We start from the raw sequence: 23,821 nt of genomic DNA, 5'->3' as shown, positions 1-23,821 counted from the left end.
GGGATCCTGTCTTGAATTTCCTCCTTTTTATGTTACACCACTCGACTTCTGTGGTGCTGTTCAGCTTGTTGTTATTTAATCCCGACTTCTCAAGGCTCGATGCTGCTACATATGACCCATTTACCCAGGGCACTGATCGGGAAGTTGGCCATTTTATAAGTGCACCAAAAAAAAACATGGAAATGTCGTATTTTCTTGATAATGTCGTACAACTGTAAGTAGCTTGTTAGTGCTGTTGTAGCTCTCATTAGTGATTTTTTAACTTTATTTGAAATCGGTTTGTTTTGAGACTTTTAGCATTTGAAAAATTCCACTAGCGGGGAAGTGTGTAGCGTACAAATACACTGACTAACTGTGAGCTAGACAGCTGATTGAGACGGACCCATACACCACATCAGGCACTTTTTTCCCCACTCTATTCAGTGAAGCATTTAGTAATTTAACCACGTTTGCCACAAATGTCAGATTTGACCCTTATTTGACACTCATGTACTAAATGAGCACAAAATAGCAAAAGCTCCAGCGGTTTGAAAGAGACGGGCTAGTGCTAATGACCGTTACTGATCTAAATATGTATATAATCACATAACAATTATAATCATATAAATTATCTCACAGGGAAGGAAATGATTAGTAATTGCGTTTTGGTCCACCCCCCTTCACACATCCTGTTTTTCTTCTTCAGGGTGAGCTTTGTAACGTCGCTTATTAGCTGCTTAGTTCTCTAATCTTAGGGGATCGGATAGCTGCGTACAGGACGGATGGCGGCATTTGTGCTGCGTCACTAGCTGGCTGTCAGGGCACATGCTCGGTGTGAGTGAATGTCTGATTTGTCAAGATGTTTAACCTACAGCTGGCAAATTGCTGTGTGAGAGAGTTACATGTAAAGTGAGAGTCTAGCCAAATAAGGAGGATGCTGTCGAACAATTAATGAATTAATGACCTCCCCCTCTCTCTCTCTCTCTCTCTCTCTCTCTCTCTCTCTAACATTCATGATGTTATTACTGCTGGTATTGTTTGTGGTCCTTTTTTCCGTAGGGCTTCGGAAGTAATGAAATCTGTATGACAAAATGTCATCCGGCGAATAGAGAGAGAGAGAGAGAGAGCGAGCGTGTGTATGTGTGTGTGTGAGAGAAGAGAGAGAGAGAAAGAGAGAGAGAGAGAGAGAGAGAGAGAGAGAGAGGGAAATGGAAAGAGAGTGTGTGTATGTGTGTGGGAGAGTGTGTGAGAGTAAGAGAGAGAGAGAGAGATGTAAGAAAAAACAACAAGAGAAGTGCAGAGTAGCACACAAGCAATCTGCACACCTCAGCAAGCTGACAGACAGATAAAAAAAGGTGGTTAAAGTAATCTGAAGAAACAGAACGAACGAAAGAGAGAGAGAAAGAGAATGAGAGAGTGCAAAGCGACAATAATGAGAGAGGAAGAAAGAAGGGGCATTAGGTAAAATAGAAGGGCAGGAAACAGAAAGCAGACCCACACAGCGATTTGGCAACAAAGATAACAGTCATCCGGAGCACCACTGTGTTAACCGTGCCAGCGTTAATTGCTGTAATTGGTGACAAGTGCATTGTATACGCGCACAAGAGAGCGCCACTGCCATGCATCAAAGACGGTTCACGGAGCGTTCAGCAAGGCCGTTCCTGATTGGTCATGGCATTCACAGCGTTACACGCTCCAAATCACGGCGATTCATTAAAGCCGCGGTTTAATAGCTAATTCTGTTTGCGATGAGAACAGGCTGGTGCACCGTGAGCACTGACACAGAATTCCCTGCAAAAAGCCAGCATTTTAATTGGAGCCTGCTTTTTTAGCAGACTAGCAGAGATAGTGACTGAGTAATTTGCATTTAATGGTGAGAGAGAGCAAGAGAGAGACAGAGAGATGGCATGCAAGACACAGTCTGTCTTGTAAATGAGTCTGTATGAGTGGCACAGCCATGGGCGGCAAAATCTGGACACCTCAACCAGGTGGGATGCTACACAGCACCTGCACTCGCCTGCAGGCCTCACACATTCTCAAACACACACACACACACACAGCATCTCCTCCTAAATACGGCTTATTGCCTGTTGAGCACAGCAGGTTCCCTGAGATGATCAAATCACAGCTGCCTGGTGTGAGAAATAAGTGGACCACAGGATACAGAGTGTGTGTGTGTGTGTTGTGGCTACAAATGTATGTCACCTGCATGTGGTTTATAAAGACATTCAAAGATGTCTGTCTGTCTCTCTTTCTCTCTCTCTCTCTCTCTCTCACACACACACACACACACACACACACTCATCTATTTAAAGCCTACATATGGACCGAAGCAGACTGACTTGATGGAAGCGACATATCGTTACATGATGCTAACGAAACTCCCAGACCGCCTCACAAAGCAAGATGAACAACAACAAAAAATAAACAAAAAGTGCGAGAGGACAAACCGGAGCTAGAAAAGCCAGTCAGATGCAGTCCTGTGAAATTTCAGCATTCCATACCGCCGTGAGAAAAGAAACATGGTGACTTTTATGCTGCTTGACATTTTCAGTGTGCATTAAAAAGCAGCACAAACTGACGCACATAAATAATTCGGAAAAAATCAAAACCCAAAGGTCTTGAGCGAAAAAAACAAGAAAACAACTGCATGATTGTGTGTGTGTGTGTGTTTCTTTCTTTTACACACACACACACACACACACACACACACACACTAACTCAGGCATCTTATGGGAGATCAGTGGGACACAGTCACTTTGATTAATATGTGATTAATGGTATCTCGCTGAGAAAAGAAAAAAAGCAAGAGAAAAGGCCTGCTTTTTAATCACCGAGGCTACGTTTACTTTAATATCATTAATATATTCATGCAGCGGGTGGGAACCGGCGGTGACTAACATTGGAGAGATAATTGGGTAGGGGAAAAAAAACTTCAAAAAGTGGAATACATATTGTAAGATGTGTTTGTGCTGTCTGGTTTGTCTTGTTAACGCTGCTTTAACGGGAAATACTTTCAGATCTGTGTGGGGAGCTTCAGCCCTTACAACAACAGCGACAACTGGTTAGTTACCATGCCTGAATGCACCTCCAGGGTTTCCTCAGAGTTCTCCGGTTTTTTTCCTCCATTCCAAAGACATGTGTAATAGAGTGACTGGCATCTGTAAATTGTCTGTAGTGTGTAAATGGGTGTGTAAGTGTATGTTTATTGGGTTTATACCTCGTCCAGGGTGTCCCCGCTTTATGTCCTGAGTCTCCTGGGATAGACACCAGGCTTCCTGTAACTTTGTATAGGATAAGTGCTGCAGAAAACTGGATGGATGGATGGATGGACAGGTGGATGGATGGCTGGACAGACTGGTGGATGGATAAAGGGATGGATGGATGGATGGATGGATGGATGGACGGACAGATTGGTGGATGGATGGATGGATGGATGGATGCATGGACAGATTGGTGGATGGATGGATGGATGGATGCATGGACGGATTGGTGGATGGATGGATGGACAGATTGGTGGATGGATGGATGCACAGATTGGTGGATGGATGGATGCATGGACAGATTGGTGGATGGATGGATGCATGGACAGATTGGTGGATGGATGGATGGATGGATGGATGGATTGGTGGATGGATGGACGGACAGATTGGTGGATGGATGGATGGATGGATGGATGCATGGACAGATTGGTGGATGGATGGATGGATGGATGGATGGATGCATGGACGGATTGGTGGATGGATGGATGGATGGACAGATTGGTGGATGGATGGATGCACAGATTGGTGGATGGATGGATGCATGGACAGATTGGTGGATGGATGGATGGATTGGTGGATGGATGCATGGACAGATTGGTGGATGGATGGATGGATTGGTGGATGGATGCATGGATGGATGGATTGATGGATGGATGATCTGGTATTTCACAGCATCAAATCCTTTCAAGTTAAGCTTAATTTTAAGCTTTTCTAAAGTGTTGGAAAAATAGCCTAAATAAATGAATGTCTTTTACATCAAACCGTCTTTTAAAGGATGCGTTCATCTTTCTGTTTGAAGTTAAAAGAAAATTAATAGCCACATTTTTTACATGGATCCTGGGTAGTATATGAAATGTCAAAATTTGCTAAACGACTGCAGGTTAAAAAGAACTCTGAAAAAATGGTGTATCCTCTTGAAACAAACAAACAAATTAAAGTAAAGTAAGTGGAGCTTATTTTCTGAACTGCTGATCCTTCACAGACTCACAGGAACATGGAGTCTATCCCGAGGGAGTTCGGGGCACCTTGGACGGGATGCAAAGCCGTCACAGACACACACACACACACACACAATTTATAGATGCCAATCAGCCTAGAAAGCATATCTTTAGACTCTGGAGACTCTAGCCCCTCAGAGGTGTGAGGATTCACGTGAATCCTGGAGGTGTGAGGATAGTGTATTAGAAGTCATATTTGTAAAACAGCGTATGGTACTTTTCAAATGAGCGTCATATAGACACACCTTGATGTGAACAATTTCAAGCTCACCTCTCCACGTCTTCAATGTGTAACTTTCAACAATCTGGCATCAAAAACACTGATTCTTCCATGGTCTAAGGTTTTCTCAAGAAAATTGTGGCAAAAACATTCTGCCAGTACATCAGCTTGCTCTGTGGTTGTAACCCTTCAATCTGGGCAGTGTAGACATCCTGAAGTGAACAGATGGATGTGCCGGGTTTCTGGTTTTATTAAAATCAATATAGCAAAAGCAAACCCGAGGGCTACGCCAAACGTCAGGCAGGCACATGGTCAGGCGCTCGGCAAACAGACATAAACTAGGCGGTAAACATGCGGCCATGGTTAAACACTAATAAAGATAATTAAAGCTTGGAATTGTGTCAGACACAACGCTGGAATGTCTGCCTGGCGTTCTGTGTTATTTACATCAGAGAGATTGTTGAACAGCTCCATTAGCAGTCACGTGACTCTGAACGGGAAACGGCGGTTGACTGGAGGTCACGCAAGTTGAGTTGCAGACCCAACCTGGTCGTGACGGTGGCTCAGCTGTCGGTGGGAGATGTGATTATTTATCAGATGTTTTCAGAGATGATTGTGTAGCAGACTGGTCTCTGAGGTAAAGAAAGAAAAGCAACAAATCTCTAGTCCAGACATACTAGCCAGCATTCACTTAGAAGACTCTATTCTTATTATTATCCTCCTTTTTTTTCTCGTTTGCTAAGAATTGCCTGGAGGAAGTTCACAGCACAAGCCCGACGTCAAGGTCAGCTGTCAGGGACGTCTCCACGCAGACCGGGTCCCGTTTCTTAAACCGATGCCAATCGCGGCAGAAAATAATCCATTGTTATGGCAAGTAATCTTTGCCAGTCTGGACCTGAGGTTCTCTCTGCCTCCCTGAGCAATACTCTGACCTTATGATTCTGCGTCTCTTCTCTTTCCCGGATAATAAAATAGATCGAAATCACGCCAAATATGGCTGTGGATTACGGCCAGCAACTGCTTCGCCCCTTCTGTCATGCTTAGAGAGCTTTAATTGAGGATTTATTTGCAACTTTTTGATGTTTGTTTTTTCGTGGCATGAATTAATTACTGTTAATGAAGATTTATTCGCCGCTTGCTAATTATGCAAGATCAAAGTCTCGCTTGAGTCATTGTTTTTAAGATAAGAGGATAGGAAAGGGTAGACATTGCTGGAATTAGAGGTATACTGTAGTGCTATGAAGAGCCATGGCCAATACTCAAAACTCAGCCAGCTTCGTGTGTGTGTGTGTGTATTTGCTGACGAAATCCTACAACCGGAAGGCAACTTTGGATAATCCAAACATGATGCATTTTCAGCTGAATTACTGCACACATAAATTGATTCCTATTTTACACTCATTCATGCTCATTGTTATTAATGCCTCTCATATTCAAGGGTCAAAAAAATAGTACATATAACTGAAAGCATGGGTTATTATGCACAGATCTTAGTCACTGCTATTTATTACCAGCAAAGCCACACAAATGCATAACAAATCGCACCGTGTATGCACTGAAAGAAAAAAAAAAATAGCATGTTCAATATGCTTCATTCAAATGCATACATCTGTTGTACTTGCTTGAATTGAGTAGCATGGACACAATTAGCTTTCCTACACTCAATGTGATTTGAGGTCGTATTTTCAAAGCGTAGGCTAAAATTTCTATTAATTAAATAAATAAATAAATAAATAAACAAACAAACAAACCACTCCTCTGAGACTCGAACCCATGATATTTATGTTTTGTGCCGAACCCTTTACCACTGCGCTATTCCAGTAAATAAATAACAGTTATCTACACGTAATAAAATAATTCTAATTCACATCAGCACCAGGACCTTATCGAGATTATGTTATTATTAATTGGTTTAAAGTTTACTACTATAAGCAATGAAATGAATATTTTTTATATGTATATAAACAATACGTATTTTCTTCTTAAATCTGACCCACCCTATTCCTTTTTCCCCCCTATGAGAAGAAATAAAGGCGTCAAGCTTTACTTTTCTTTGTCGCTAGAGTGGCTCATCAGTTCATTTTTTGCACATTTAGTCTGCTATTTGCACATCCCCTGTAAAATGTGAACATTTTTAAGATACACTATATTGCCAAAAGTTTTGGGATGTCTGCCTTTACATGCACATGCATGTAATATGGAGTTGGCTCGCTCTTTGCAGCGATACTCTTCTGAGAAGTTTTAGGAGTGTTTATGGGAATTTCTAACCATTCCACTAGAAGTGAATTTGTGAGATCAGGCACTGATGCTGGATGAGAAGGCCTGGCTCGCAGTCTCCACTCTAATTCATCCCGAAGGTGTTCTATCGGGTTTAGGTGCAGGTCACTCAAGTTCCTCCACACCAAACTTGCTCATCCATGTCTTTATGGACCTTACTTTGTGCACTGGTGTGCAGTCATGTTGGAACAGGAAGGGGTCATCCCCAATTAAGAGTGAAAAGGCCAAGCCCAACCCCTGAAAAACAACACCTGAATTCAATGATTTGATGGGGTGTGCCAAATTATTTTGCAACATAGTGTACATTTAACGTAGCCGCATCTGCAAATATTACTCTAAAATTCTAATTGTATCGGTCACATAAATATATGATATACATATATGATGAAAGGCACAATAGACATACTCTTGATGGCAGCATCGAGTGTATTTATTACAGTTTATTATTCATTTTGCAATAATTGGTGAGGATTTCATATGAACCCGAATAACAATCTAACAATCCAACTCCAGCCCTCTTGTACACATTTTTGATTAGATCAACTTCTGTTTCTCATTAAAAGTAATTTCATTCTGTGAAGGCAAGATGGCTGTGAAGCTAATAAAAACATGGCGTGCACGGCAACAAACATGATCTTAGCAAGTGAAAATATTGAATCGAGTCAAATTGGTCTACTACTTCTTATTGTAAGAAACCAAATCGAAGATTATTAAACCTATTTCTAGGCATTTTCTAGTTTTAAAGCTTTACATTTTCTTATTCTACTGGCAGATAGACATGTTGCTTCTTTCTAGAAACGAAGGTTTAAAATTAGCAATAGAATCTGCCGATAGCACAAGAAAATAGAAAGTAGAGCGTATTAAATAATAAAATGTCAAGAAATAGGTTTAATAATTGTAGATTTAGTTTTTTGTCATCTTTTAATAGGAAATACTACATCATTATATGTATATTGAGGATATTTGAACTTGCCTAAGATGTAGTATTTTTGCAGTGTGGGGATTGTATGAAAGCATGAGGACTCAAAAAGGGAACCTCATCCTCATCTGGGTGACAGAATAATTCCCTTTCTATAACTGACAAGTACAATAGTGTAAGCTGGAGATTTTGAGCAACTTATGAATATGATATCAGTGATGTTGTGCAGCGCAGGAGAAAGAATCTATTGTACACACAGCTCACAGATCTCACTGTAACGTCAGCAAAGTGCTTATGCATTTAATCCCTCTTGGTTTTCTGTGTGACTAATGTCTGACATTTCAGTGTTGACTTCTGTGGCTTTTTTTTTCTTTCCAGCTCATCCTGACCCCTGACCCGAGCCAGTTCTTTGATTCGAGGGACTTGGGAGCACGTTCAAAAGAGATTAAAAACTTTTTGCCATATTCCAGGGCTCTTTTTTTCTGCTGGATTTGGGCCGATGATATCAGTGATGCAATTCTCATCTGTACAGCAGGCCGCGGAGGACTTGAGTGGGTGTTTTGTCAAGTGCAAAGAGGGTGAAGAGTGTGTGTGTGTGTGCGTTTCATCCGTGACCCACCACTCACAGCGACAGATTCAGTGGACAGTAGGTGGCTTGAAAAAATGCCACATTGATCATCTGCTCTCTGTGTGTCCCTGCCATGTTTGTGTTGTTTTCTCTAGTCACCTACACACTGCCCAATCACCTCTCCATCTCCATTTGCCTTCCACATGTTGCTTTCTTCTTTCTTTCCCTCTCGAACTAACGCTTTTCCACTTTTCTGAACTGTTTTCTGTGAAAGCTCACTGTTGAAGAAACTTTCTTTCTTCTCCTCCACATGGCCAGCATTTTTCCCCTCAGGCCTTCTTTCTTTCTCTAGACAGCTCGCTTGGATGCCATTTTTTTTTTCTTCCCCTCTTTTCTCTCATCCACCACCCACTGACCACTGAACAAGGACGAGTGGGTTTTCGTTTTCTTTCTCCCCACGATGCCGAACCAGCCAAGTTTGAACTTCATCATGGATAAAAAAGATCAAATTAATTACAGGAAGCTCTCTGATGGAACAGATTTTGATCCTCAGTGAGCTTCTGAACAGTAACGTTGGCCATCGGAAAAGTGGAATTTCTCAAAGGATGCCAGAGGCTCTAGTTGTATGTGGTTTGGGGTACTGAGGCATATCCCACACCACCTTACACACGACATGGGGGTTTGTGGGTGGGATGTTAAAACAAACAAGTTGTTCTGAGGACAAGTGTGTTGGATTAGAGCCCTGATACCTCTCAATATATAATTTATAAAATAATATTTCTCAATATATATTCATAATGTAAAAAAACTGTGCTTTAAAAAGCAGCATTAACATTTCTGGTCCTTACTAGCTTTTAGAGTGTTCAACTTACATTTCATCACTAACTAGCTTAAAGTAGTTTTAATTATGTAAGTTGCATCATTTTTTGTCTCCGAGAGTTTTCCCCTCACAGCCATTGCCTCTGGCTTGCTCGTTAGAGATGCATTTAAAATGTATCCCGATTTTATATATTCCTGTAAAGCTGCTTTGTGACAAAGTCCATACAAATAAAATCGAATTGAATTTGAATGTTGAATAAAAAAATGTCAATGAAACATTTCAGCAGTAACTTGGCTGCATATCGGAAGAGGCGTGCATGGGGACTGGAATCCCACAGGGCTTAATAATAATAATAATAATAACAGAAAAAAATATATTAAAAAACATCCCCAGAGAGGTTTGTTTTTACTCCCAGGCAGGTGGGAGAAAGCAGTCAGATATTGAGGATGAAAGAAAGGCCATATTCATTAACATGGGAGTGTAATAGATATGAACTCTGGTGCTCAGACCAGTGCTGCGTGATGAGTTTAACTCCCGCAAAAGTGGGCGGGATTTAAGAAAATAAATAGTCAAGAGAATCTCTAACACCCACAGCAAGCTGGTTAACAAAACATGTGTTGAGTCAAGAGAGCAGGAATGTTAGCAGGAGCACATAAGTCTTGTTGGATTTAATAAGATGTCACTGCTTGCTAAAATGACAATAGAGTCATGTTGACTGCTGGCTGTGTGTAAATTCAGCAGAAATGACATTACACATATTAACAGTGTGAAGCACTTCCTGTGTGTGAATGTTCCCTCTCTTTCTGCTTTCGGCAAACATCATCACACAGTAAACTCTGCTTTTCATATCAATGTTCTTACAAGTTACACACTCTCTCTTTCTCTGTCTGTCTTTCTCTCTGTCTCTGTCTGGTTGTCTCTCTCTCCCTGCTTCAAGTCTGTCTCTCTGTTCCTCTCTCTATTTCTGTTCTTTGCTCTTTCTGTCTCTCTCTCTCTCTCCTCTCTCTCAAGTTTTTCTCTGTCTGCCTGTCTCTCTGTGTCCATGTCTCTCTCTGCTTCTCTCCCTCTCTGTCTGTCTCTTAGCCTTTCCCTGTCCCCGTCTCTCTCCCATCACTCTGTATACCTTCGTCTCTCTCTCTTTCTCGCTCACTCTCTCTCTCAGTCTCTCTCTCTGTCCCTGTCACTCTGTATCTTCGTCCATCTCTTGCTTACTCTTTCAGTCTCTCACTGTCTCTCAGTCTCTCAGTCTTAGTCTCTCTCTCTAGTCAGTCCGACTGCTAAAAGTCTGTATAAGTACATTTCTTTCCTTCTTCTTTCTTGCCCTCTCTGTCACCCTTCATTCTCTCCACACAGCGTGAAGGCCAGGTGTGGTGTGTGCCACTAGCAGATCTCTCAAGAATCCCTGTAACCTTCCTCACACTCTTCAGCCTGAGCGAGCCTCGTAGTGGCTCCTTCATTTAATCAAGTCTGGTGGGGGCTTCACTGCTCATTCTGCTTGAATAATTACTTCTCAGTTCTGTGAACTCCAAACTTGCTTTGCTATAACGCCTGGTTAAAGGAACTGTTTGTGGTTTTTATTTCAGTTTTTTTTATAAAACTCACAGCCATCTGCTGCTTGTTAGACGGATCACAATCGCATGATAAAATATAGACTAGGGACAGGTGCGTCCCAAATTGTGTACTTATGTAAGGTATTGTGTAAGGTAAATGGTGTGAGTAGTGCGAGTGTGTTTACACTAAAAAATCCAACAAGCAAACGAATAATGCACTTATTCAAACATAAAAATGCCACAACATGCATCAATACTCGCAGCTTTGCTCACGTAGTAGAAGTGGGCGGAGCTTCCAGGCACTGACGCTGGATGAGAAAAAATATTCAAGACACTCTCCGACGACACTGGTGAAAAAAACATCCTAAAAGCGTATTTCAGTTGATGCAATATTTCATTTCCACCATTTTAAAAATCCACCATATTCTGATAAAGCTAACGGCGTCACATGACATATCACTGATGTCATTTGCTATCGACTGGGTAACGGTTTCTGGGTAATTCTGTGTTCCATCTGAGATGATTTGACCCTTATAAAATTCATCCACTAGATGATAGAGTATATAGTGCAAAGTGTAAGCACAAACAGTATATGGGACACAACCCATGTTATTTCTACAATCAGCTGAACCTGCTATCTCCATCTAGTTGCCTTATATGGAAACCTGGGGGCGGGGCTAATATCTAGCCTGGAAAAAAAATTCAACAGAAACCTGAAATGAAGAAATTAGATAAATCCACTGTACTGCAATACAGTACAGAACGTCATTTCTCTAAGATGTCGAGAGGCAAGCCTTTGAATTACTTTATGGTATCAATAAAATCACTTTATTATAAAGATTGTGTAAAGGTTGATGGATCTCATGTTTAATAATTGCATCACATGAGATAAGGATCAATCATCACTGAGCACTAACAGTGGTATACAGCATGACCACAAATCAGACTCCATCACCCTCTCTCTCTCTCTCTCTCTCTCTCTCTCCACTCTTCTTTACCTCCCACATTCTCTCCATGTTTTATTTTTCCTCTCACACTGATCTTCTTGCACAAGGCTCTCTAACACAGATTCTGCTACAGAATGTATGGCAACCCCACTGAGATCTGTTGGTAAAGGAGTGCATTACACTTTAATTTATGTTATTGCACAATCCCGATGAATGAAAAATGGAAGCATTATAGCTGTCTGCGTCTCCACATCTCTGACTGCCCTGTGTCCTGGTTTTCTGTCTTCATAATATTTACATCTCTATCAAGCAGGACGTGTCTGGAGTCTGAGATGTAACCCTGGCCTCTACGGGTCTGTTGAGATGACACGGAGCGGCGGCATTAAATCTGTCTCTCTCTCTCTCTTTTTTTTTTTTACCGGAGAGGTGATGAGGACGAGAGGAATGTGAGGGAGCGCCGCTTTATAGTATCGCTAAAATGGGACGCATCGTTTTAGCTGTATGGATATAATCATAGAGCCGAGTGGTAAGGTGACACAACGAAGACACAGGAACGCGTTTCGGAAATTGAATGACATTCAAGGATGAAAAGTTTTGGCTCAAGACTTCGCAGCTCAGCCAGTCGGCGTCGATGCACAGCGGCATAGATTCGCTTCGGAGGCATGCACAACAAATGAGCTGCGAGTGTCTCTAAGCTACTCTTCCCCATAAAGCTTCACTCTTTGTTACGAAGCAGATACTGGAATATGCTTCACTGCAGGAGCTCTGGAAATTATGAGATAGCGAGGTGTAACAACAGCGACTCAGCAGGTAGGCGTGATCCAAGGGCAGGATTTTAAAAGTAACATGCAAAAGCCCAAACACAAAACAAGGCAGAAAGACAAAGACTTGGGAAAAACAAGAAACTGGGCCAGGAATGAGACACGAGTTGCAGTCGAGATGAATTGTTTAAATTTGTAGTTGTCTATAAGCCTCGACTGTCTAAGTTGGGGGACTCAGCCTCAGATGTCATGCCTCTACGTACCATTGGCTGAAAGTCTGATGCATATGACCCACAAAATTGGAAACAGTTCAGAAGTTTCAAAGTCATCATCTGATTGGTTGGATTCTACATGATTTCCCAGAGCCATTTTTTAATGGTCCAAAGCCATCATGATGCTCTACTGTCCTCATAGAAGAAGGAAGTCGTCATGTGACAATGAGCGCTTATGAGGATCAGCTGAACACTGGATTTTCCAAATGAGTAAAGTTCATGCTATAGACTCACAAATTTCCTTAACTGAACGATTTTTCAGGCCCCTAAACATGACACTAAACAAAACCACCCATGATTGGTTGCTTTACATGTCAGTCAGCTGCCCTCCTGGCCAGTCCTTGGTCAATAAAATCTGCTATGAAGTCCAGACCTTTATTGATGATTGATTTCCTGATGGTCGAATCTGTAACCTCACTAACTGAAAAACAGAGTCAGCCTATAAATGTCAACTCGGACCTTTAAGCGTTGATGGAAAGTTCAGGAATAAAAGCTTTATGACTGTAATAAACAGCTAGAATATTCTTGCATTTTAAAAAATGAGTCTAATATTTGAATAGTTGAGTCATAAAATAAATCTGTGCTGAGAGAATTTATTTTACAGTCCCAAAAGGTTCCAGACTCCAAAACATTTCAAATCCTCTGATTAATTGTGTTCGGTGTCAATGAGCCATTTTCCAGAGATGGAGAAAGCCTTATGACCCTCGTGCACACGGTTCAGGTTTTAAAGACCACAAGGCTGCGAGTTCAAATCCCATGCCTGCCACACAGCCCCTGTCTGTAATGTAAAATGTGTGTACATGCTTAAAAGGTGGAAATAATATATGCCGTGTTTACTGTCATTAAAATCACATCACACTGCTCCTATTCCTTAAAACAAAGAAAATAATCATTCCAAAGCTGAAATGAAACCACACAGAGGAAGTGAAGTTGTCGGAGTCCAGAGGATGTGAAAAATGCCCCAAGTGTGAAGAAAAGAGCAGGTTGTGGGCTAAAGATCAGTTGTGCTTGATCTATAATTATGGCAAAGATTATTGCCACCACAGCCTGCAACGATCACTGACGACTAATGGTGGTGTTCAGCATGACCACAAATCAGACTCCATCACCCTCGTTCTCTCTGTGTCCCTTTGTCTCCCTCTCTCTTTCTGTCTCCCTATCTCTCTCTCTCTGCCTCTCTCCATCTCACTCTCTCGCTCCCTCTCTCTGCCTTGCTCTCTCTCTCTCTCTCTTTCTGTCTCCCTATCTCTCTCTCTCTGACACCCTCTCTCTCTCTCTCTCTCTCTCTCTCTCTCTCTCTCTCTCACTCTCTTGCTCCCTCTCTCTGTCTCTCTCTGCCTTGCTCTCTCTCTCTGTCTCCCTCTCTCTCCGTCTCCCTCTCTATCCCTCTCTCTCTCTCTCACTCTGTGTCTCTGTCTCCCTCTCTCTCTCTGTGTCTCTCTTGGTCTCCCTCTCTCTATCTCCCTCTCTTTTTCTGTCTCTCTCTCTCTCTGTCTCTCTTTCCTCTCTCTGCTTGAGATGAATCAATGCAATGCTTGAATGCAGTTCAACGTTTTCACCGCCTCCCGACCTGCTCCTCCGCCGTCCGCTGCCGAAATACTTTACAGCAAAGCTTTTTTGTTGTCTAAATAATTCCACAGCATAGAACTCGCTTTCATTTCCCTTTTTTTTCCCTGTGCTTTCACAAACCGCCTCTGAGCATCCTCAATAATAAACGTTATAGCGCTACCCGGGAATGAGCAATCTACTGTAACAATTAGCGAAAATAACGGAACAGAGGCACTTAGTGCTCTTTCGTACGGCTGATTTCGACTGGCGGCCTAGACGCAGGCGAAGAGGAGAGAGAGGGGAAGTTAATCTAACAAAAGGCTTTGAGATTCTGCTCATGCGGGAGGATTTCACTTGATTGCCGCTTTGAATGCGGTGGTGGAAGGTGGGTTCACTTCTTTTAATTAAATGTCAACATCTTTATTTTAGCAGGAGAATTATGTGCCCATGGGCCTGGATCAAAGGATAAACCACGACTTATTTTGAAGGCTCTTTGAGAACAGTGTCAAGTGGAGACACCTTGTAGAGAACAACGTAAGAAGGAGTAAAGCCTACAGCTCGGGCTTGTGTGATGCTGATGCTTTGCTGACAAGCATCTGTAAAAGGCAACAGAGCTCGGGACAAACTGGCTTACATAAATCCAGGACATCTTTACATCTAATTTTCTGCAAAAGAAATTTTCACCGTATCACTGATGCATGTTAGCATTTCAAGTGTGTGTGTGTATGTGTGTGTGTGTGTGTGTGTGTGTGTGTGTAGTACAATGAGTGCAAAGAAGACTTTTTTTACGGTCTGCAGGCAATTTGGCCCGCTGGCAGTAGCAAACGTTGACAGAGTCCAAGCGAATGATGAAAACAGATTCGAGTGAACGACTCGTGTATTGCTCTCCACCAAATAAACAAATCGAGGTTATTAAATGGACGAGGCCAACGAAAGCTAAAGTAATAGGAGTGGCAGAAGCGGAGTAGGGAACGTCACACTGCTTTGCCTATGTGTGTGCGTGTGTATATGTTTGTGTGTGTGTGTGTGATGGTAAGGGATGGGATTGATCTCAGGTGTACACAACATGTTTCTGCTAGCCTGAGCCTGAGGGGACACACAGCCACAAAAGATCTGCAAAACGAGGAATCAGCTGTCAGATGAATGATTCAAAACATTCAAACACACACACACACACACACAGAAAGACAGAGACAACTCCATATTACTCTTCTCTTTCTCTTACTCTCACTCTCTTTTCCATCTCTCTCTCTCATCTCCGCTTTCGCTCTATTTCAGAGCAGACACTTTGTTGCAGGTTCATTATCCTGCTGCTTTTTGCGCTACCCCTGTGCTGTGTGAGCTGGGATAGAGCAGAAATGTGGACCGTCTGGGGGGCCCTGAGGACTGGCTTGAGATCCACTGCTCTAAATGAATCCATCTTTCTTTCTGTCATGCTTTTCTCTCTCTCTCTCTCTTCATGGCTCGGGCTCCATCTTTTTCCTATTTCACTCTCTATCTGCATCCTGTATTTTGCCTTGTTCTTTTTAGCTGTAACAGTAGGTAGGCTGGGAGCACCTCCTCCTCCTTTTCCTTTCTTCCCCCTATTCTCCTATCTCTCTCTCTTTCATCACCACCTCTCTGCTGAATGAGTTTTTCCTTCTAGTACTCCAGGGGCGGGAAGGACGCCATGTAAATCTGCGATCAGAAGCCTCATCTGATTTGCCAGATGACATGATGCGATCAGACCCCTCTCTTCCTCTCTCCCTCTATCCTTCATTCTATCTCACTCCTTCTGTCTCTCTCCTCTCTTCTCTCCCTCCCCCACTGCTTCATGTCACCAAAGAGATTAATGAGTATGATCGCCGAACCGCCTCCCAGCCTCAACTGCCCAATGAAGAACCCTGTGAATAACACACACACACACACCAAACGCACGCACACGCACAATCACAAGCTACACAGCCTATCATGCATAACAAACACACACTGGGAGCTGAACCGCATGCTAGACTGCGGGATGCCACATGACCTGGTGAGCTCCATTTATTAAAGCGTTGCAAATTATATTTCAACCCCATGCCATCAACCCAGCATGAGAGCAGCCAAAAAAAAAAAAGGAAATCAGAAACAATGGAGGAAACAGGCAATGGAAATGATTAGAGCCTGTTACGAATCAAAAGAGATTTTGAATTTTGATGGCGCCTTTATTTAAGATCAAACAGCTTTGCAGTGCAAATCTTTAAAACAACAGTATAATCCAGTTTTCCTTCCACACATATGCAAGCGATTAGCTAAAGCAATAAGAAAAGGGGGGAAAAAAAGACAGCTTAAATAAATCACTGTTAAAAAAAACAAAACAAAACAAGGAAGTGTGTTCTGGCTGTAGTCCAGCACAGTGATTACTTCACTCTTGTACACCTGATACAAGTCATGAATTCATTTACAGGTGGTGTAGGTGTGTTACCTCCCACTACATGAACAGGGAAATCACTACACTGGACTCTGGCCATGCAGGAGCACAGCTGAGCGCTCCTTTTGTTACAGAACTCCCTTGAGATGCACTTATCACGGGATGGCAAGCATGAAACATGACACACTGTTGGGGATGCTACACAGACGCCTAAAGGATGAGGATGATGAGAAGGAGGAAGCACAGAGGGGAGGTATATATAGGCAACGCCATCCATCCTGCAAGAGGTGACATGATGAACTCTACAATGCTCTTCTACCATCAGCGATCACACAAAGCTCTGTTATAGGTTATTATGGACATGGAAGTATTTGTTATGGTCATTCTGAAGAAGCTTTCGAGTGTATAGTAGTATATAATCCTTCTCATGTGTGTGTGTGCACTGGTTACATGTGTGCATGTGGGGAGTGTATTGTCCTAAGGCCACTGACACTGAAATGGAAATATATATACACATTTTTCTATATATCTAAATTCCAGTTTAGTGTCACGGTGGTGCTAAAAGTTCATGTATATTCGGCCTCAGCTCTCTCAAGCCCTCTAAGTGATGACAGAAAGCAGGGACTCTAGTGCACGCAGTCTACAGTAGCACCGTGCGCGAGAGAACAATAAGAGAAGAAAGGGTTATTATGGCTCTGTCCCCAGAAAGCACACACCACCGTACTTAAAACCAATAAAACAAACAAACGTGTACCAGCACCGTACACCACCGACTCGATACAGTTCCTACTATGATGCGTATTGGACTTCCGATAGAGTAGATCGATCCGCGCCGGTTTGGAACGCAGCCTTGTTATTACGTCATTCTACACCGAGGCTAAATAACCAGCACGCGCTTTGAAAGTCAAAATCTATTCCACGTCCGTGGGAGGAAAGCCCAGCTTACAGCCTATGCAAAATTGATATATACACACAGTAGGGAATAAAGCAGTAAAAGGAAAGTGCAAGTACTTCCCGTGTAGGTTAGTTCTGAATAAAGCGATCGGGCTTCATCATCATGTAGTTCATAAACGCTTTCAAACATGCCATGTGGAGGAAATGAATGTTGTGATGAAGCTGCACGAGTACACACGCGCATCGCAACTACAGGCACCCAGCAGCCTGAGATGAATGGAGAGAAAACACATGGAGAGAACACACTAACAGAGAGCCAGTGTACCGCATGGACATGATTAAAGGGAAGGACAGAAGACAGGGATCGGGTATTACCTGTGCGCAGGAACGACAGCAGGAGTAGTGTGAAGATTACACCGCAGTACTTCCAAACGGACGAAAATGCCATGGCAGCTCTATTCCGGTATTTAAGTCCTCTTCGAGTCGGATCCCGAGAAAGGTGAAGTTTCTTTCTGAACTCCAGCGTCGGATGGAATCGACTGGTTGTTACATACTAACGCCACTTTGACAAGATCTGCGCTGAATGAAGCGGAGGCTACACAAGCTCCGGTGCTCCACCGTGTACTTCACAGCGCTGTCACTGGCAGGAGGGCGGGGCGTGGCCGAGTCCGAACTCGACCAATAGCGTCGTAGGAAATGAATCAAGGGCGGGGCTTTGATGTCAATTTGAAGGTAATCATGGGCGGGGTTTTGTTGGCAATTTAAACGAGAGGAGCTTGATTGTAAAAAGCAGCCCGCTTTTTAAAATAATTGAAATCAATGCGCCATAAACGTGATTAACTGCGAGCATTAGCCACATTACAGACCACAGGATGCGCTTTACAATTCCAACACATTATAGCCTGATCTAAAACTCCTGAGGCTTTGCTAATGAAAATGGATTTAAACTCGCCATGCTGTGCATTGTAAAGTACTGGAGGTTGGGTTTGGACCATGATCTTTCATGGTTTTTTGGAGAATCCTGGATAGGCCTTCATGAGCTTTACATAAATTGCATGCACTGATAAATGGTGTGTGAGACAATAAAGGCAGAGGACATGGCACACAGGTACAAAGCGCTCATCCTAAAGGCATTGCTTTTATAAAGTACAGATAAGGTGATGTGATAAAGCAGAAGGATCTTGCCTGGAAATTGCGCGTTTGAAACCTTGTGTTTGGCGACACCTGTAGGCGAGTTGATAGAACTACAACACTAAAGGCAAATGGAGGCGAGAGCACAGATTTGGTCCTGGAAAATGTAATCCTGAAGCCCAATCTAGGACAAAAAAATAATCATGACTACGGTGTAACCTAGATTTGATTAGGATCACACAGGACAGCAATGTAAAAAACAAAATATAGACTTTAGATATGAAGTAAAACATCACGTGACGTATGAAAGCATATGAGAAGGTTACTTATTTAATCTGGTAATGAACTGATGAATTTAATTAAACAAGTCGAAGCAGGGAAGTCATCTGACTGTACTGTTCTCCATCATTCCATTATTACAGGATAAGAGTGAGCCTGTGATTTATTTGTCTGTTAATCCTTGCTTATTTGTTTAGCGGTTCTTTTATTTCCTCATTAGTTTTAATTCATGCCTGTCTTTGGGAATAAGATCATCTGTCAATCAATATCAAGGGTAGAATTATTATAAAGGTTATTACCAGTTATTACAATGTACGGTGAGAAGTGTAAACCTCTGACAAACCCTTGGCAAAAACCTTGTATTTATTTTGTCGACGTTTGTCTTTAAAGAATCCTGGGTTCTAGGAATGATTTCTCAGCAGTTGAGGAGAGTAGGTGAATTCTAAGGATGCTGGGGTCAGAAAGTTTTGATTAATTTTCTATTACAGCAGTTTTGACAGTAGTACTAGCTGCAGGGCAAATCACAGGTTTATAGTAATGTGCTTGTTCTAATGCATTATGGTTTCTATAGTAACAACTCTTTCACAGGGACGTGTATAGCAGCCAGTCCACATAATGTAGGTCTAATGATAAATGGATTTTATATTAAACCAACAAACAACAAACATGTTATTTAAAGCCTCGGGACACAGAGTGTCAGGTGACAAACTGCATCCTTTGTTTTATTATAATAAAAAGGACTGTTTATAGCTGTTATAGATCAAGTGATAACAGGAAAGACGTTTCACAACATTAAACAAACTATAAAGAGATAAAAAAAAAGTCTGATTATTGATATCAATAAATATTGTTAACACAAACAAATTACTGTGGTATTTAGACTTTGGCAGTCATTGAGTATTTGACTATATAACATCCCTCTTGGATGTGTTTTATTCCTTAAATGTGTTTGTAAATGGGTTGTTTTTTTTTGACATTTAGAGTGCTTATAGTTACGGGATCTTTATCTATTGTCACTTCTGTATCCATGACTGTATCTTCAGAGTGTGAAGAAAGTGCTGTATTGTTCTCAAGTCTGCTGCATATCACAGTAATCAGTGCGGAGTTTCAAATTCTCGCAGAATCTGCCTCTCCGTATTGTAGTCATGATGCTGAGCCCGTTCACTGAGCTGAGATGATGAGTGGGGGTGTAGATCAGCCTTCAGCTGATAGCTCAACTGGAGGGATCGGGGCTAATGTTTGCAAATTAGGAAGTGAAAATCTTTTGTTTACACACACACACATACACTCGTGCACACAGACTGTGACAACGACAATCCAGAGCACCCCACACTTTTCACAACACTCATTTACACTAACCGCTATATCATGATCCAATCCCTGGAACACCAAATATGAGGTGGGATGCATGGGAGGCCAGTCGCCTGGAGGCAATTCTCAGAAAAATGGTGTTTTTTTGTTTGTTTGTTTTTTTTTTAGAAAATATGTTATTAATGTTGAGTCCTTTGTGTTTTTCTTCAAACAGCTATTTCAACATTAGGTGATAAGAAATGACCGAGTTTCCATTAGAAAAAGATATCAGCTTTCCATGCCTGCTCTGTTTAGACTTCATTTTTTTTTGCTTTGTTGCTAAAATAACACTATATTTTTTATGTGAATGCCGCCTGAAAGTGTATTGTTGTGGAACTCTTTCTCAGGTGTCTTCACAAAACTACGCTGATTCAAACTGCCACTGGCTAAAGTCAGCTGCGATAAAGCGCTCTCGTGGATAACGAGGTGGTGCACAGGAGATGTTTTCTTCTTTCAATAGCTTGCAGGGGAGTGTGTGTGTGTGTGTGTGTAAACAATTTCACTTACATATTAATTGAGATACCTACAACAAAACATCACCCTGCGAGCGTGTTTTTGTTGAACGAAAAAAATACACAATATGGCCAAATAAGATTGGTCACCTTGTGCCAGTGAAGTCTGTTTGGTTTACAATCTCTTTTATTGAGTCATAAAAAAAGCATAATTGAATGGCCCTATAAATCCTTTGCCCAAATGTGAATATATTTGTCATGTCAGTTTTTCATCAGGGAGTTTATTCCGAGTTTATTGCTTCACCTAAACTGTACAATATTGTACAGGAGGCTTTTTTTTTTTCTTCTTCTTCTACCATTCCCTTTTTTGTAACGTAATTTATTACAGCTTAAATAAACTTCGACAAATACAGATGGGTGACGAATGCAAGGAAAATGGATAGTCCTGTTATGCTGTTTTGCTGTAGAAGGCATTTGGTAGACAAAAAGTATAAAAGTACAGCGTATAGAAATATTGTATATGAGTTTGTTAAGGGTTTGTGTACACCACTCACTGTAAATTGTAAAAGTGGCAGTAGATGATTCAGTACACAAAGGTACAAAATACACACAACATCTGTTAAATAGATGACCAGCTTCTTATATAACCGAGACAGTTCAATGTCAAGGCCTTCCATTCTAAAGAAGTTACAATTAATCTCTGATGCTTACACTTCAGTGAAGTGCTGATAGTACAGCATGCAGAGGCTAGAGATACGGAAGACTCCATATGCTATAGACCAGAGATACTAGAGACTTCAAACACTAGAGACTAGAGGTACTAAGAACTCTAAACGCTAGAGACTAGAGATAGTAGTTACTCCAAACACTAGAGACAAGCGAAACTAGAAACTCCAAACATTAGAGACAAGAGAAACTACAGGCTCCAAACACTAGAGACAATAGATACTGAAGACTCCAAACACTAGACACCAAATATAATAGAGACTGTAAACGCTAGTAACTAGAGATACTAAAGATATCAAAACTTACAGACTAGAGATACTGGTGATCCAAAAGATAGAGACTATAGATACTAAAGACTCCAAAACTAGAGACTGGAGATACTAGAGACTTCAAACGCTAAAGAGCAGACATAGTAAAGACTCCAAACGCTAGAGACTAGAGATACTAGAGACTCCAATTACTTATGCTCCCAAATTGTTGAAAACTTAACTATGTATCCATTTATGTGATATTTGGAGCAAGTCCCTAGGTAAGATGTTTATATTATAATTAGAAAAATTTTAATGCCTCAGATCTAAAGGCCATCCCATAGCGCCATGAAAGATTTCTGAGGTGAAGTGTCAATTTTTAAAGAGGTGAAATAGTTCAATTCAATGGAACATATCTGATTTGTAGGCACTGTTTATCCAGAATTAGCATGACATTAAATTACATCAGTTTCTCTGTTATCTACAAAACCTTTTTTAAGGTAAAACAAAATTGTCCTAGATGAAGGATAATTGTCAATACGCACTGAGCTTCCAGTGGTCCACACCTTTAAAACATTAATAGGAACAACTGCTCAGTTATCCAATTAGCCAATCATGTAGCAGTAGCACAGCGCATAACGGGTCAAGAGCTTCAGTTAAGGTTCACATCAGACGCTAGAATGGGAAAAAAAAATCTGATCACAGTCACATGACCTCTTGACCATCCCAGAGCCAGCCAGACTGGTTTAAATGTTTCAGAAGCTCCTGTTACAATAGTCTTGAGAGTGAAACCGGTAGAACTGCTACTGGCGTGAGATTTTGTTTTTTTGCACCATTCTATGAAAATACTGTTTTGCTACAACGGCTTAAGACTACAATTGCTATAATAGCTTTAATTGCTGCAAACAGTTTTGCCGTCAAGTCTCCATCAGTTAACAGTGGATAACATCAACAAAATAGACTTCATGTTAAAACTAGAATGAATTTCCTGAAAACATTCTTGTGCTTTTTGACCATGTGATACACAGATCCCTTTTGACCTTATAGTTACAGTTCCCTTTTGAGTCTGGTTCCTCATATCATCTCAGGGAGTTTTATCTCACCACATTCACCATTACTTATTAGGAAAAAATGGATAGTTTATAAAATATATAGTTATATCCTGAATGTATATATTTCTGTAACGCTGCTTTGTTACAATGTCTGTTGTTATAATCATAATACTCCAATGAGTGGCAGATCTGCAGGTGGAAACTCCATGCTGATTGAGTTTTGGAGAATTGGTAGACTAGTTTGAGCTGACAGGAAGGCTACATGAATACAAATAATCACTCTTTGCTGAGGGGAAAAGCATCTCACCATGCTGAACCTAGACACTGATGGGTTACAATATAAGAATATCATGACAAATTCCACTCCTGTCTGCCAAGAAAAGGAATCTGAGGCTACAGCAGGCACGGGTTCTCTGAAAATAAACAACTGAAGCTTGGGACAAACATTTTCTGGTCCTTTTCCAATGTTCATTTTCCGCATTGGTCTTCTGCCACGTGGTCCAATATAACTGCATGAATGAGCAGGTGTAGAATTGTTCCTAATTAAATGGTTGGTAAGTGTAGTGTGGTTCTCCATTCTGAATAATGTAGTGTATAGTGTATAGTGAATAGTGTAGTGATTTTGGGCTCAGTCCTATTGAACACCTCACTACCATCTCATTTAGAACTAAATGCAGTAGCAAGGTAAGGGATATAAAGGACATGAAAAATCAACTCAATAACATTTGCCCAGTTGTGCTCTGTGGTGCGTGTCTCTGTAATAAAGAGTCGTTGTTCAAAAAAAGCAGTTGCTTCTGCATTATTAATTACAGCCTCTGGTCAGCCGCACAGCAATAAAATCCAACATAAAATGGTGTAGAGGGTAGTAATCAAATTAGTAGTTATGATAGCATGAACATTAATGAAGTGTTGCTCTTCACTACAGTTAACATCATACAGAAGGTAATATACGAATTTCAGTTGTTAAAGATGGATGGATGCCATATAGCCAATTCCAGAAGAGGCAGATGATATGGAGAATATTAAGTATGGTATTAAGTCTGGTACCAGTCATGCAGCACACTTATATAATAGACCTTTTATGTCATTTTTAATGAGACCATTTTAGCTAGTACAACTCTCACCTATTATGACTTTTCTACTAGTACAGCCTTTTTTTAAAAAGCTTAACCTAC

At 41.3% G+C, this 23,821-nt stretch overlaps 1 protein-coding gene across 1 annotated transcript in view; it reads right to left on the bottom strand.

Moving 5' to 3' along the window:
• Positions 1 to 18,045, bottom strand: part of cadm4 (cell adhesion molecule 4) — a 192,954-nt gene extending 174,909 nt beyond the window's left edge. The window contains exon 1 of the mRNA XM_058385549.1: positions 17,784 to 18,045. Within this exon, the coding sequence (XP_058241532.1) occupies positions 17,784 to 17,856 (73 nt within the window). The 5' untranslated portion in view covers positions 17,857 to 18,045. The remainder of the gene's footprint in view (positions 1 to 17,783) is intronic.
• Positions 18,046 to 23,821: the final 5,776 nt, after the last annotated feature.

The sequence above is a fragment of the Hemibagrus wyckioides genome, linkage group LG01 (assembly GCF_019097595.1).
Source record: "Hemibagrus wyckioides isolate EC202008001 linkage group LG01, SWU_Hwy_1.0, whole genome shotgun sequence".
NCBI classification, from domain to species: Eukaryota; Metazoa; Chordata; class Actinopteri; order Siluriformes; family Bagridae; genus Hemibagrus; species Hemibagrus wyckioides.
This window is presented reverse-complemented; position numbering and strand designations above follow the sequence as displayed.